Source organism: Rhipicephalus sanguineus, chromosome 2 (assembly GCF_013339695.2).
Source record: "Rhipicephalus sanguineus isolate Rsan-2018 chromosome 2, BIME_Rsan_1.4, whole genome shotgun sequence".
Classification (NCBI taxonomy): Eukaryota; Metazoa; Arthropoda; class Arachnida; order Ixodida; family Ixodidae; genus Rhipicephalus; species Rhipicephalus sanguineus.
Window position 1 is genome coordinate 209,940,809 of NC_051177.1, and position 16,207 is coordinate 209,957,015.

A 16,207-nucleotide genomic window follows, 5' to 3' on the forward strand; every position below is an offset into this window, starting at 1 on the left:
TTATGGAAAAAAAATTCATTTTATTACAAAGAAAAGATGGCTTTGTAATTCTCACTCTGTGGAGCATGTGGGTGGTGTGTACGCTTCGAGCAGACAAGATGAATGGCTGGCACCGTTTCATACATAGCAGGCAATGATGCAAAAGTCGCCCAAATTAAGCAGTCTCGTTTTGCAGTGTGGTTGTTATCGACCTGCAATGCGTTCCATGAAAGAACTACTTCATATGCTAGAACTAACATTTGCACCGTTGTGGTTCCAGCACATACAATTACCATGTTCTGGGCAGAAACGTTACTACAAAGCAGGCCTGTAGCCAGGAATTTTTTTCGGGGGGGGGGGGGGCCACTTGCTGAAAGCCTTGACTATTTGAGAAAAACGCCTATTTTCGTTATTTATTTTCGGTAAAACACCATGTATCATAAAAATTTCGGGGAGGGCCCTGGCCCCACCCCCTGGCTACGGGCCTGCTACAAAGTGTGCTATGGCTGCTGGTCGCTAGATGTCACTCCACTTCTTCAATGGTTCAGATCTGTGAAAGGCTTGCCTCTGCATGACAGTCAAGTCATATTTTGTGGCATCAGTCTATTTAGCATTTCATTACATTATACAATGCATGGCTGCACCATGAATGTGTGCATTGGTAACATTGCCTAGTAGGTATGAAACCAATTGTGTAGCAGATCACCAGGTTTTACAAGAGGAAAATAAAGTGGGAAAGGCAGAAGACAAAGAATACAGTTACCAAGAAGGAAAGAAAGAAGGAATTGGTGCTGCCAGTGAGAAGAACATCTTTTGCACAACAACAAGTGAACAAGACACTTCCGTCAATGAAGCATGTGGTCCTCTTGAAATTTAAAGACAAAAAGGAAGTGAATGGAAGAACCAAAGAGACAGTCCCTTCGATTTGTGGCTACCGCAGAAACTTCCCTGATCAAGCACAGTTCAAGGGTGAACCTTTCAGTGGCTTCGTGCAATAACTGGGCGTTAGTGGAAAGGCATGTATGCTGGAAGTATGCGTGAGTGAACAATTTGTGGGTGCTCTTCCTTGTCACCATGGTGATACCGTGAGGAAGCATAAAACAACAAAATGGCAAAGGAGGATGCCACATACAAAATCGCTGTGGAAGGCCTAAGTATGTGTGTCTTGGTTGTCACTTCTTGGGCCACACCCAGTGCCCTAGTTCGTTCAGTTGTTCAAGAGGCCATACGAGACGGCACTACAGCGCTTTCTCCGTTTTCCTTTGTTCACCTTGTAATGGACCAATAAGAGTAAATGTGCTAAGCAGTGAAAGACTTTGCCCGTGTGGCGTACTTCTTTCATTCAAATTTAAAACAATGCTATGTTCAAGGTACTCACGTATTACACTTGTGACAAGTGTACCTGGCTTTAGGGCAGTGTCGTACTGCTGCAGGCCAACTTATGCACCCTTCCTACAGTGACTGTAATTACAAAACGTCTATAACTGAAACACCAGAGGTGTAGTCAGTCGGTAAACTAAGAATATGAGACAGTCAAGCTCAATTCTTGTCGCACCGCACTGCCAACATACTCACATAGAAAATATATGCGGGTGAGTACGAGAGCCCCACCTACTCTGTCTGGCTTCACTTGCTTTGCAACTTGTCCCAGCTTCCTTACAAGCTAGCTTCTACAGTAAGTATTGGTCCAGTTCCTGCTTGCATTGCAAATTTGGCAGTAAAGTGTGAGCGGAACACGGACAGTTTCACCCTCTTGTCATAATATGGACATTACAAGCCGAGAAAGCCAAAGCCCTTTCTGTTCCCACCATGGGTTTTGAGATCAGAAACTGGTACAGCTCACTGGGGAAATTCCTTGCACTGACAGAACCTTGCTTCTGGACTGTGTCAAGTGAAAGAACAACAGATTTTCATGAGGCCTTGGAAGTAAAGAACAACCAAAAGGAACAACTCTTGCAGCCAGGAAAAAGTTCAAATCAAAGAGGGAGTCCAGTGTGAGAACGTAGAGTGAAAGGAAAGAATAAAAGATAGAGAAGCTTGAGAATGGCCGAGAGAAAGAAAGAAAAGAAAAACATTCATTAAGGAGGCAGACATTAACTCCTCTTCGCCTTGGGACTGGCGAGGTGGCGAGAACGGAGCTCCTTTTTAGCGTTCTGGTCCACCTCGGGCAGTTCGTTGACATCCTCGTCCGCTGCTCGCTTGGTCGCTGCAAGACAGTGCAAGAAAAGGAAGGTGCTAACTTCAACCTACTGCCCTTCTTACATTGCATTGCAATGCACTTGTTTTGTGCAACATATACTCAACAAACAAAACCCCTATGTGCTGACTATGTGCTGAGCTACCACGAAAGTACAGGAAGGTTTGTGAAACACGTCAAGCAGGCAGGGAAATTTAGTGCCAGTTCGTGCAAGTACACTTGGCCATTACTGTCAATTACAGCCTGTCACACAAAAAGGTCCCTCTTTCTCTCTCGTTTTTGCACTTGCCCTCTTCTCCTATTTTGTTTGGGTTAGAGGAGAGGGTACAAAGCATAAACATACATGTGCTAAGGTAGGCAGCCTCGAAGACTGCTTTACGAAACACTGGCTCCAACGACACTCTGTGTTCAAGTATTTTTCGTTACATTTTAAACTTTGCCACAGATAGCCCACTTTAAAATTTAAAGAAAATTAATGGGGTGCAAGTAATATGCACATTAGGCTTGGCCTCGCAGCAGTTTCCAATTCGTTCCTTCTCCAACAAAGACGACGTGGTCTTCCACACTTGGACAGCCAGGGGCTGGAGCTTTCCCAATTTATACCACCCAAGTAAAATATACCCCAGAACACTCGGTTGGGGAAGCCTGTCCGTGGTGTTCACACACATAACATGGTAGTGCACAAAGAAGCCCACAAATCACTAGGCAACCACACAGGTTTCACAAGCAGTGGGAGGCATGGCTTTTGAAAGGGGAAAAGCAGAGCCAAATGGCCCAGTGAGCCACTCATGCCAGCCCTGGACGCTCGGGCCCTGGCCCAACCATAACTGCCTGAATTTTTTTTTTTTTTTCCTGAATGAAGTTTCTTCCTCCTCCCCTGAATAGAATAGGCGGTTTTACAGCATAGCGGCCCTACACTGCAGTGAAACCACCTTTTCAGGTGTGCTACATGCAATAAAATATGTGCATTCATATGTTCTGAGTACCTCCAAATTTCTGAAATTTTAAATTGGTGTTGAAGCGAATTTGAATACTGTAGTAATATTCGTTCAAATATTCACACCAGCCTAGTTATGTGCAATGTACTATCTGCGTCAAATGAAACCCGAACACTGGCAAGCCTTCGCAACGATATTAGTGCGCGCCGTCCTGTCATCACCAATGACAGGCACGCGCATCCGGTTTGACCGCACTGCGCATATGCGCGCCTGTCCACGGTGATAACAGGACGGCACGCACTATGTATACCGTTGCGAAGGCTTGTTCAGGTTTCACTTGACACAAATAGTACACAGTAACACCAGCACTGACATGTTCATTAGACGAGAATGTTTTCTTAGTAAATGCAAAAAGAAAAAAAAAAAAAAGGAACGTCCACAGCAAGAACGGTACATGTCAAATATACTATAGACTATGCCTTTTAAAATCCTCACACCTTATTACATTAGCTGTTTCTGGGCGATGTTTCTTGAAAACTTCTGGGGCTCTTCAGCATTTTGAATCGCTATCTTAAAGTAGATGTGCAGACATTTGTCAGGATATTTATCTCCCTAACAAGATGTGAATTATCTCCTCTATAAGATGACAACGAAAAAGGCATCAAAGGGTTCAGTACTGAACATTGTCTTGATTGTTCATTACGAGAACAAGCCACTTTTCCAAAGTTGATTTGCTTCCTCACAGACAGGCATCCACATACAAACATAACAAACACAGGGGCTACAAGGGATCACCACAGCTGAGAGCTACCATTTAATTTTGATCACCAGCAGTTCTTTAATGCCCACTGAAATATTGGTCTATGCCTGCACCCTTGTCTAAGAATACTGAACACACAGGGAGTGAAAAAAATGCAAACATGGAAAACAAGCCTGTTGCACAATCTGTTTGCAGCAAGGATTATGCTATGCAAAAGGAAGTGGCCCAAGGTTCCAAGTGGTTGGAGGTCGCACATATTGATACTGTCTGTCACATGACGAGGCCAGTATGTAAGCTTTGAATGCGGGATAAAAATGCCACTTGGCAATAATTTTCCTGTGACATCTTTATTTCCTTTTACACCTAGCGAAAGGTTCCAATACTTCGTGTGCCAATGAATGCAGTCTTCACTGCATTTAAAAAACTGTGTGAAATTCACCATATCTCAGTGCTAGACGTCACGTTTACGTAAGCTTCTTGCCCCGATTTATGTCTGAAGGTGACGAGGTCATGGCAAGTTATTATTAAAAGTGTGCAACATTAAGACAAATACATTATAAAAAGTAGAGTGAACTTCCCGCCCTATTCGTGCACAAAGGCGAAAGCTGAAGAGCACAAAATGCAGTATTTGAATAAATCCCCCCAAAAATTAAAGAAACACTGCGCCAATAAGTTTAATAACAAAGCCAATCATCCAAAAACCAAATGCATTCATCCCCTATCACCATCGCTGCATGCGCTGAAGCGTACAGAGGTGCCCCGAGTTAGCTGCCACCACCATAAGCCACCACCAAGAAACTGGCCGTCTGCGGTGCCACCAAGAGAGGTGCCAGACGAGTGAGTTTTGCTGTGCAGACCAAAAACCGTATAGCTTACCTCCGTAACATGAACTGCATTTCGAGAATTCTAGACAATTTGGACAATTGTTCTGTAACGAAACCAAAGAAAGATAATGCAATTGACATGTAGCAGTAAAAGCCAATTCTCAACCCTACCGTGGAGACTGAGCAGCTGCATTAGACAGATAAAACAGTTGCAGTAGAAGAAAAATCTACCTGCATCTTAAATGCGCAAATTATTATTGACTTGCAATCTGCACAGTATCAAGAAGAAGAAGAGGAACAGCAACTCTCCTTGCACAAAGGTAAATTAACATGCAATGCCGCAGGCAGTGTCATACGACAACGGAGGAACAGCAACATGCATGCCTAACAGAAATCCCAGGGCCACTTTGCCGGATAGCATGCACACCCACCAGCCATTCGTAGCCTTCCTACATGCCTTGTCTCGGATCATACCGATATCACTGCAACCATCAGCAGAGGTAGGCTGCAGCCGACAATCCCCACACATCAGACGGCAACAAGGATAGCTAAGCATTTTGTGCTTTGATATGGGGAGGACAGCTTCAATCATTAGTGCAGCAACGTCTACTCCGTTCAAACCCCATTAATTCTGATGGATTCCACTCATCTAGTCTGGGCAAAAATAAACATTAGTATATAATACAGGCATCAAACGTTAGTACTCATTCACGCGTAGGTGGTTGCACACTCATCAACTTGAACAACCCTCCGGGTCTGCCAAGCATAGAGCGTTGCACTACCAGCAGAATCGGCACTAGTGTCCAAAGAAATAAAAAGCACATCGCAGTGCTCATCGGCGGGATCTGTCGGGGATGTTTCATGCCCTTTATATCTCGCATTGCCTGCCATGGATAACACCGAGCTCATCCTCGATTATTGCGACAGTGATTAAATGGCCTGTCCGTGCAAACCAGTGCCATCACCATTGCTGTGATGTTCCATAGATACATATGTCTACGCAAGCTATATTTTTACGTCTGCCACATAAGTGAAACAGATGCTTTACTATTCAAAGACCAACGTTACTTACACAATGTCTTACAATATTATAACTGTATTAGGTTCGTTGTGAGAATTGTGCAAACAGTAGTCGTACAACAATGAACTCATAGTGTGCAAAACCTTTGATCTTAAATGTTAAAATTTAAAAAATTGCAAAACAATATTAAAGCTGACCAGCTGAAAGTACACAGTCGTAATTTTGCTGGCATTGACATAAGTGGTTCTTATGGCCAGTGCAGCAGTGACAGTTCGTTATTACTATTTGAGGCCCTACACAGCATGCTGTAGCTCATAGGGGTGCCAAAATTGTTGGCAAACCCTGCGTATACCACGCAGGCTTGTAGTAGTACTCTTAAATCATGCATACCTAAAACATTACGAATAGAAAAACAGCACTAAAATGACAGGATGAACTGAGGACTGTTGTCTGTGTCCTTTTTTCGTCCTGTCATTTTAGCACTGTTTTTCGAGTTGTAATCATGAACCAACCAGCCCAAATGCATACCCTACTTAAAACTAAACATTTCTGCCTTGACTGAATACATTTTGCTTGGTTGCCACATCTGATCGTGCTGATACCAAGCGTGTGGATACCGCAGTTGCGGCAAGCAGTTCCATTCCGATTTAGTGCAGGGCACGTGTATCATGCCTGCTACATACATTACTGACCAACTCACTTGCAAATCACATTGCAAAGAAAGTTTTGGAGCCCTAACCACTGCAAGCACTCATCAGTCACGAAACCGATCTTGTGCAAACCAGGAATGAGGGTCATAGGTTTCTTCACTCAACAGGTCGTTTTGTTCACTGCTTGCCTCATATGAGGTTGAGCTAAATCTGGGCAATTTTTTCCCAGTCCACTGGATGAACAAGGTTGTGTTGGCAAGCTTCAGGGCGCCATGTCACAAAGGTGCGGCTATGGAGACTTGAGCCCCAAGTTTAACAAAGCTCCACCTGGCTCATCCACCGCTACCTTCTTTTTTTTTTATAAGATACGACCATCTTTAGTGCATAGAGTTTCCTAAAATTAACAAGAGGGGACTCTGGCGCTGCGATCGTTCAGCTACCATGGGAATGATGGGTAGTACACAAATTTGCCTAGTCTTCGTGCTTGCGGCTTCAAACGTACTTTTGGCTTTGTTTATTGCTGTGTTTTGGCGTTCGTTTCGGATAAAAGAATAGACTGTTGTGAACTTCGTGACCAGATTTCAACTGGTGAGCCTAAAAAAAGTTAAAGTGCTGAAGTGGAACTGCTGACTTTTGCTGAGTTTTGCTTTACGACAAAGCGGATGCAGGCGATGCGCAGCCAAATGGAGTCGAAAGAATGAACTTTAGACAAATCCGTGTACTACCCACCATTCCCATGCTGGCTGAAGCGTCATGCGTTGCAGCTCCCATAAACACTAGCGCCAGAGTTCCCTCTAGTAAGTATTGTAGGAAACTCTATGCTTTATTGGATACCTATGACCAGGGTTGCCAGGTATGGCTACTTTTTAGACTGGTGGCGGCAGAAAAAAATATCTTTGCTACTTGGCTACTTTTTAGCTACTTGTTCCCTCGATTTGAACCAAATTATTGGCGGCTAAGGCATGCTTCCAGCTCCCAAAATCCGCCTCTTTGACGATGCCACGCATACACGCCGTTCTCCTAGTGGAAAGGCCGCGAAACACCTTTTTACCTCGGAGGCTTTTGTTTTGGCGAAACCGGTTCTCCTGGCCCCAACCAAAACCCTACCAAAATGGCAAAGGGCAGCACAGGATATTATAAAGTCGGATTGAGTTAGGCACTTGCATTACAAAAAAGAGACGGCTTTTACACGCACGGCTGAGGCTCGGGGAGAAGTGTTGCAGAGGGCCTCGTTTAGCAGACCACCAATTGCTGAACGCGACTTTAAACGTTAATTAGAAGCGAACAGGACAGTCGAAAGCGATCTGTTTCCTCGGCATTCTGCACTCACTGACGTTAGAAATTGAATGTTCGATGAACTGCTGATGTAATTTCTTAGGATTTGGTACGAACTGCAACTCGGGAATAACCGGACTTCGTCATCACACAGGAAATGATTACGAAGACGACTACAATTTATGCTTATTAGTATATCAGCAACTGCGATCTTGAGTACAGTCATGCTGTACACATTTTAGTGTCGCCACAAGGCGGTTACTTCTACTCTCCTTAAAGAAAACTTTCACAAGAGGCGTGAGGACAGTGTCACTAGACTTTTAGAATAAGGTTAGTAGTGTGTGCACTGCTTCGGTGCGTATGCTGTATAAGAAATGCAACGTGCGTGCCAGGAGGCTAGTGGTATGTGCAGTGGCACCAAATGTTAACACAAAGGTTTGTGTACCTACGTAACTGCCTTTTGCAACAGCGCAAGAAACTTGCTTATCCTACACGAAATGATTGCTAAAGTCAGCAATTTATGCATGAATGTCAGAAATTCTGATTTTGAAATGTTCATGCAATACTTTAGATTTTCGGAAAGAGTCCAGTAATTTAAAGAAAAACACCGACATCATTTTCACACGTGTGGCTACTTTTACTGCCCTTGGCTCAAGTTGGCTACTTTTTGGCTAGTTTCTTTCAATTTTTTAGCACTTTTTGACCTGGCAACCGTGTTTATGACAGTGGTCTTAAATAATGAAACTCCAAAAAAAAAAAAGGATGTCATCATGAACAGTATCATGCTGCCAGGCTGCACTGAACAAATCTCATTTGTACCGCAGGGGTACATGACAGGGGAACGGACTTGGATCTTCTGCAAGCTGAACATCTACCACTTTTGAATGCAACACGTAAATGCAACTCACTGAGATTTAAAACGAATAAAAAGCCTGCTGGATGGGGGAGGATAGCACGCATTCTAACGGACTTTGCCCCCGAACATGTGCCTTTTGTGGCATACAGGGTCTGTCCTGAAAGTAAGGAGACAATTTGTGGTGTTGGCTGGCATGCGATTCATCGGGAAACCAATGGTAGAAGAAGGTGCATGAACCTTCAACTTCATCTCAGTTGGCTTTGAACAAATAAATCAAATGTACACCCTTGCAATTTTTTAACAGTATTGCACAAACGCTGAGCGCAGGATATGGTAGCGACTAATATTGTTTCTTGGGAGGAAACAAGACCTGCCAACGATGCGCAAGTGCACAGAGCACACTGAACTGTGAACACTGTCTCCTACGCTGTTCACTGCAACATATCTTCAAGTAATCTTTAAAGGGACCGACAAATGGTCACAATGTGTGATTAGATCCTGGTAAGAATGAAAAGACAGTAAAATATGGTGACAGATTCCAGCATCCTTTTCGTGTTGTAGGTAGGATTTATATTTTTAAATCGGGTTTAAAAGTAACAAAAACCGGTGTGTCGCGCAGCCCAGTGGAAGAGCCTTGAAGCTGGATTGTGGAGTCGATAACTTTTTGCTCTACGTAGCCACATAGTCTCATGCTGTCATGCGCGCCGTCATAAGTCCTGAAAATTAGAGCATGTATATTATTATCTATCCCCGCCCTATTTTGGGCTGGTTAAGATGTAAGCAGTGCAAAATAGCTGCCTGACTGCAGACAATGCAAAATTCACTGCCATCACTGCCTTGGCGGCACCAAGATGATATAGTGTCACCATTTTCGTCCATCTTGTTCAGGATGTCGACATTGAACTTGGAACGACCTGAGGCTCTGAGACGGCGAGACACGAACAATGCGAAAAGCAATTCCCCTCAAGAAACGCGTAGCGATACGCTTTTTGCTAATCCCGCCGAGAACGAAATAGTTTTAATTGATAGCCGTTCCACGGCGAACCTAGTTTTCCACGAGTTTTTCTCGCTGATTGGAGTCGCGTTTCGTGAAAATCCTTAAACAACACGAAGCTGCCAATTTACTGCGCCAGTTCACGGCTGGAGCGAAGCTTGTCCGCCATCTTGCCAGCTTCTTTGTTTGCGATAACCGCGGTAAGGAGACTAACTGCTGTTATGTCTGCTGTGTAGCTACCCCTAACCACGGTTAGCCGTAACCGTAGTCAGCTTAACCACGGTTAAGGTTGTCCGTGTGACAGGGGTATAACACTGGTTGGAGTAGTGGAACTTAAAAAAGGGGGAAAAAATAAGACGGGCATGGACGTAGCTGTACCAACAACTGAAATTTTACTCCTATGTTGCTGCGGCGGTGCGGTCACACCAGCTCGCGGCGAGCCGCTCCTTCCAAGCTGCATTTTTAAGCGGTCAGGCCAATTTACAGCTGTCTGGAGAGGGTTATGTCGGCCCCCAAAAGCCTGAGCAAGCCAAACCAGCGCTTAACGAGCCTTCCCATCAATCTGCGTCCGGTCAGGTCCCCCAAAAGCACCAGGCGGCGTGCCGCGAAAAATGATGCACGAACCCATTCCTCCCACGAAATGAAAATTTTACCGCGCGGCAGCTTTGGAGTGTCGCTTTTTGCCACCGGCGGCGCGCTGCGCACGTTTTTACGCTAGTGTGCTTATAGTATGGCGCAGTTTTGGTGCAGAACAGCAAAGATGTAGCAGGACGTAGCAGGTTTCACGTCTTGGCACAGTCTGGTGCAATTGGCACAGCTATCAGATCACTGGTCACAGAACGGAGGCGGGACCGAACCGAAGAACGAGAGGGAGCAAGCAGCCAATAGCTAGCTAAGGAATTCCGGAATGTTTTCAGCGCACGAAAAAATATGAAATTTTTATAACTGAACATTAACATTGCCTGACATTGTTTTTCAAAGCTTTAAACTGAAGAACACGACTACTTCAACAATTTATTTGTGTTAGCATCTTGACATGGTGCTAGGTGGTGTCACAGTTTCGAGAGACGGTCGATAGTGGCGCTGGCTACCATGCTGTTCCAACCAATCCTTCTAGTATTTGTCCACTTGTAGTAATATTTGAACAGCGCCAGCACTCGAACCATTATTCAGACGAAAGTGCTGCCGGAATTCCTCTTCAGTCATCACCTCAACGGACCTTCTACCTCGGGGCTTCGTTTCTGCGTGACTGCAGCAGCCACGCAGGCGACACGAAATGGCATGAACGAGAACGGAGACGCCATTTTCGCAAACTGTCGCAAAAAGATGGCTCAATACCAGTCAGCGCTTAAAGCCACTCTTCCTCTCCTCAGCCCACGCGCATACGTTTCGATCCAATCCAAGCCGTCCGGAGACCGTTTTGCATCCATTTTTGTCGATAGAACGGGGAGAGGAGGTCGATGGAACGAGGTCTCCAGCCGTTCTGTGGCTATCACGTGACGGTTCTATGGCTTTTCCAGGCTATTCTCGCGTCTTGGACCGTTAAGCAGTGCACATTGAATTTGAATCGAGCCGCGACCAACCCCGTGCAGCTCATAGAACGCTCCGCCTTCGCTCTGTGACAGAACGCTTACAAAATAGCACCCCAGATGATGGCAAGACACTCCTTTTCTGTTGCTTGGTTGGTTTATGGGGTTTAATGTCTCTAAGTGACTATGAGAGACACCGTAGTGGAGGCTCTGGAAAACTCCAGCCACATGGGGTTCTTCAATAAGGATTGAAACCACACAATACACGGGCCTCGAGCATTTTGCCTCCAGCAATTGCTACAGCCAGGATTGAACCTGCATCTTTCACGACAGCAGCCAAATACCGCGGCTGCTGTTTTATTATTATTTTTTTTATTGGCGACAAGAGTGCGCTCGAGTGAAATTAATCTTGGTACATGTACCAAGTGTACTTTATCACTAAAGTACTTGTTCTAAAATGATAAGACCATGCAGTCCATCTTTGGAGCTAAATAAAAATTAACAAGGAAGGAAATATGAGAGCAGGACTTTGCCGCACAATTAGCCGTTTTCAAATGAGATAAAAAGAGGCTCACATTCATCCTTCTTGGCCTTGCGGTCTTTACGAGCGACTGCCTTCTTTTTGGCAGCCGGACCCGAGCTCTGCTGTGCCTCGGCACGCTCCCTCCTCAGTTGCAGGTGGAAGTTGACAAAGTTCCACATCATCCACGCCTGAAGAAGACACACTGCCACAGTGCAGTTCACCCTGCAATCGATCAAATCAATCAATCAATCAATCAATTGTACAATGTCCAAAAGAAAATGCACACTAAATGTGCATGATGGGTGTTTCCTGAGAAGATATCATTTACTAAGACTGCACCCGGAAAGAAAAAAGAACACTCATAATGTGCCTGCTCTGCAGCACTCACTTCAGATGATCAATTTCATGACACCTCTGCATCCATAATATTTGCATCTCATGCCACAAATTAACATAGTATGTGCTAGTATTCTTTCTACGGCGAAACTTCACTTGAACAAACTTCAAGGGACCCCAGGAAAAAGTTGGTTAATGTGAAAGTTCGCCGATTTGAAATAGCTGTGTTGCAACTTGTCATCAGGAGCTAAGGAAACATCAGTCATTGAAATGAAATTTGAATGCTTTTATTTGCGATTCTGCTCATTTTCATGTGAATTTCTGCTTATTTAGCTTGTTTTGAAAAAAATGTAGTAATCTCTTGCTGCACTTGTGCACTTAGAACTGCAGTGGTCTAGCATTGAGTCACTGTGTCCAAGCTCTCACAAACCTTCTCCGGCACAACACTCTCCTAGGCAGCAAAGGACTTGACTTTTTCCAAATACATCAGCTGAAGCACATCTTTAGCTGAAATTCTTGGTGATTCCTTTACAAGGGTTACTTCTTCCTCCTCCTCCTCTTCTTCCTGAGGTAGGACGCTCGCTACAATCTCTTCTGCAGATAGAGCAGCGATTCACAGGTGACCTCAAAACGCAATGCGCTGTCTGTACTCAGTCTTTCAGTCAATTTCGTGATCAATATGACGTGAGAGGCACCAGATGGCATCACAAAATATGTTCGTAGAACATATTTTGCTCTGCACTTATTTCATTAAACTAAAATGTGACAGCATTTCAAAAAAGTTAATTTAATTAGAACAATTTAAAAGAACAATTTAGTAGTTTGTTCAAGTGGTATTTTACCCTGCTTCACTTCTTCAGCTCCCCCCGAATGAGAAATGCTGGTTAAAATTGAGGGAGAGCCCAACTTTGTTAGAACCACTATTGCTTTCTAGTACTGCAATACAGTTAAACCTCGACAAAACGATGCTTGGAAAACTGGCAAAACTAATTTGGCACTTTGTCAAATTCAAATATTTATGCAAACTGTACTTGTGGCCAAAGTATTCTTTTTTACACAAAAAGTGCCGTACGAATGTTTAAATAAAGGGCAGCACAAGAAAACTAATTTCAATAACATTTAAAAAGTCAACTTTCTCGAATCGGCGACCATGACTTGGCAAAGTTACTTACACAGCGGTTGTATGTCACACATAAAGCTGAACGAAGCTCAGGCCCAATGCACTGTGGTATTAAGTATTAAGGGAAGCTGTCGCATCCATTCGGCCATGGTGGCTTGTCATCAATGCTATCATGCTCGTCGAACCAAACCACTCAGTCCTATGAACGTGAAACATCGAAAAACCATCACAGGCAACAAAGATACGGTTTAAGTTTGCTTGAAAGCCAGGCAACAGCCCGAGTTACGACACCCAAGATCATCGTGGCCACATTTTCTGTTTTGCAGCATCGTCCACACATGTCTGAAAAATCAGGTGAGACTCGTTACAGCGTCGTGAATTTCAGTTGCTGGTATTCATTTGCTCAACAGAAGCCTTGTAAGTTGCCTTTATCTAAGAACACCCACATAATTTTACAAGGCAGTGCGCCAAGCAAGAAATCGGCCACCTACTCAAAACTTCTTGCACCAGTGCACTTGTTGAAAGAACACCTGTTCCAACTGCTTTCACTGGGAATGCATCGCATTCTTCATCGAATCCAGAACATCTTCTCTCGAGCTTTGGATCACCAGGAGTGAGCTTTGCAGGGTGTGTACCAAGTTGGCATTTCTAAATTCCCCTAGTTTTCCGCGAATGAAACGGAACTTTGTTTTATGTCAAAGTGGCCTGACACCATGTTGCTTGATGATATCCCCCTCTTACAAGCATGTTAGAAAATAAGAATGACTTAATCCAGGGGTGCAACAGCCGAAATAGGATTCGGAACAATTTTTGGAACAGCAAAATGTTGCTTTTGGAGCACAAAAATCCAAATTTGGAGCAGGTTACGAAAAAAAAAAACCTGAATGTTATGTTTTTAGCATGAAATCTGAAATTTGGAGCAGTATAACAAAGAAGGCTTACTTTTAGAAAACAAAACAAAAATACGTACAAACCATTCAACATCAGCTAACTCATGCACAGTGCGAACAATGACTAAGTCCACATTAGCATTTGCAGGGCCTGTCGAATAATTCGCAAATGCTAATGTGGACCTGCGAACCTGGCAGCCTCGAAATTCGGGAGATTCGTAAAGCAGGAGCAAGTGGGGGTGGAAAAAAAACAAAACTGGTGTACGTTTTTGTTTACTTGTTTCTCAAGGCCGCAGAAACGCCACACACAGCAGCTCCACATGATTGCCAATACGTTTTTACACGTCAGCGATCATACTAGTACTCGTAATTACACAGAGCGTGCATGAGTAATTGCATGAATACATCCGTGCACGAAATGTGCTTCACAAAGTACACAACAGCTTCTTTGGAGTTCGGGATACTGCAGAGTGAGCTCTGTGATATCCACCAGCAAGCAGCAGCATCATTTTTCTTGCAGATCAGGATGTCTTGCGAGATACCGGCCTTGTCGGCGACATCCACTTCCTGAACGATTACGATCGCTTGCAAGATAACCGAGAGATTGCTGCAAATATTGCTACCACCTCCACGGCTAGTCATGCTGTTACTTGACTTGAAACACCAAATCGGGTGCATGGCACACACAGCACAGAACGTGGAACAACGCCACACGGTGAGTGATACGATGTGCCATGATCCCAGCATGCCACGCATCAGCCGGATGCTCTGCCACACCAAAGGCGAGGAGAGCAGCGGCCACACAATTTGAAAAATTCGTTCACAAAAACTCAAGCCAGCATTACCGCGACTTTCGTTCCCTTTATAAAGTTACAGCAGATTTTCGCTGATGGGAGCACGAATTACTCGAGTATTTCCAGACTGTTCAAAACCCCTGAGAATTTCCAGTTTTTCCAGTTGGTAGTCACCCTGGCTCTGTGATATCCCCAACCTAGCAGCGACAATTTTTTTCTTGCCAATAGAGATTGTCTGCAAGAGGCCCTCGTCGGTGACAATCGTTTGACGAGTAACCGCTTGCAAGATAAGTGAGAGCTTGTTGCGTTTAGTACTACCGCCTCTATGGATACTCATGCTGATGAATGGTGACAACAAAAAGTGCAAATCAGGCACTGACACAAGTGGCACGAATTATGGAACTAGGCTGTGGTTTAGGGTGTGTCTCCATGTCTAGCCCCGCTCCAGAGGCAACGAGGGGAGCACTCAAGCTGCCGCAGCCCAACAGCTGCTTTTAATGCATTTGCAAAGACTGTGTTCAACACAACTGTTTGACCAGTGGCACCAGCACAAGTTTTAATTCAAAGCCTTGGTCTTCCTTCATGGCAGCAGTGAAACACTGTTATGTTGAAATCACGGACAAGCATGCCTCTTTATATTGAGATTAAAAATACACGATGTTCTATCAATATGAAGTTATAAAGCGTGAAATACTTTGCTAAATTCAGAATTTCATTATAATGAGGTTTGGATGTACATGGCTCATAAAGCGTAAAAACTAGAAACGTGCACATAAGAAGACATCTCGATAATGCAGTACAGCCACATGTGCACCACAATTCTTTTCTGCTAAAGCAGTAACAGAATCTTTGACAACGGCACTGTGCAACTTACATGACAGAAAGTGGCCATTAGCGTGCTATGGTCTGTTGCTTCCATTTTATGCTTGGATCACCCACAGTGCCATGAAACCAGTGAAATGGCAACAGACGAGAGCAAAAAAATATGTGTTGTAAACGAGCAGCCTGTGACACACAACCTAGCGTGCAGGCTCCGTTGCTGATCCAGCCTACTTGGCTGTATGAACGACACATGTGGTATGCAGGCCAATGAATGTCACCGTACTGGCAGTGTACTGTAGAGCTACAGTGAACTCCCGTTAAGACGAACTCGGTTAAGACGAATTCTTGCTTATACCGAACAACACGGGACCGTTTGTTTGGTTTCCCATAGACTCAATGCAAAAAATTCGCTTAAGACGAACCGCCCAACTTTACTCTTCTGTTAAGACAAACTTTCGCGGTGATCAACAACGCTAACGATTCTGCGAAACGAACACTGCAGTCTTGGTGGGGCATTCAGGCGACCGAGAAAAAGCGAAAAAGATGAAAGAAAGCACTTCCTGGAGCAAAGACGCGAAGCAAATCGGACGCGGAACCGGTCAGCGGATAAAGCCGGTATCCCCTCTCACACCCAGCCTGTGGGTGGGGGAGGTGTGGACTTTATCAGCAAAGAAAGCAACAAAAAGAGTGGGGGATTTA

At 44.4% G+C, this 16,207-nt stretch overlaps 1 protein-coding gene across 2 annotated transcripts in view; it reads right to left on the reverse strand.

Annotated features, from left to right (window-relative positions):
• LOC119384037 (translocating chain-associated membrane protein 1) overlaps nt 1-16,207 on the reverse strand; it is a 35,988-nt gene continuing 19,781 nt past the window's right edge. The window contains exons 10-12 of one of the 2 annotated variants that reach the window (XR_005181835.2): nt 11,599-11,768; nt 4,751-4,802; nt 1-2,185 (exon numbers count right to left, since the gene is read on the reverse strand). Coding sequence is in view for 1 of the 2 variants with exons in the window: in XM_037652327.2 (XP_037508255.1) it covers nt 2,073-2,185; nt 11,599-11,768 (283 nt within the window). In the remaining variant the exon portion in view is untranslated. The remainder of the gene's footprint in view (nt 2,186-4,750; nt 4,803-11,598; nt 11,769-16,207) is intronic. The other variant, XM_037652327.2, reaches the window with a different exon arrangement.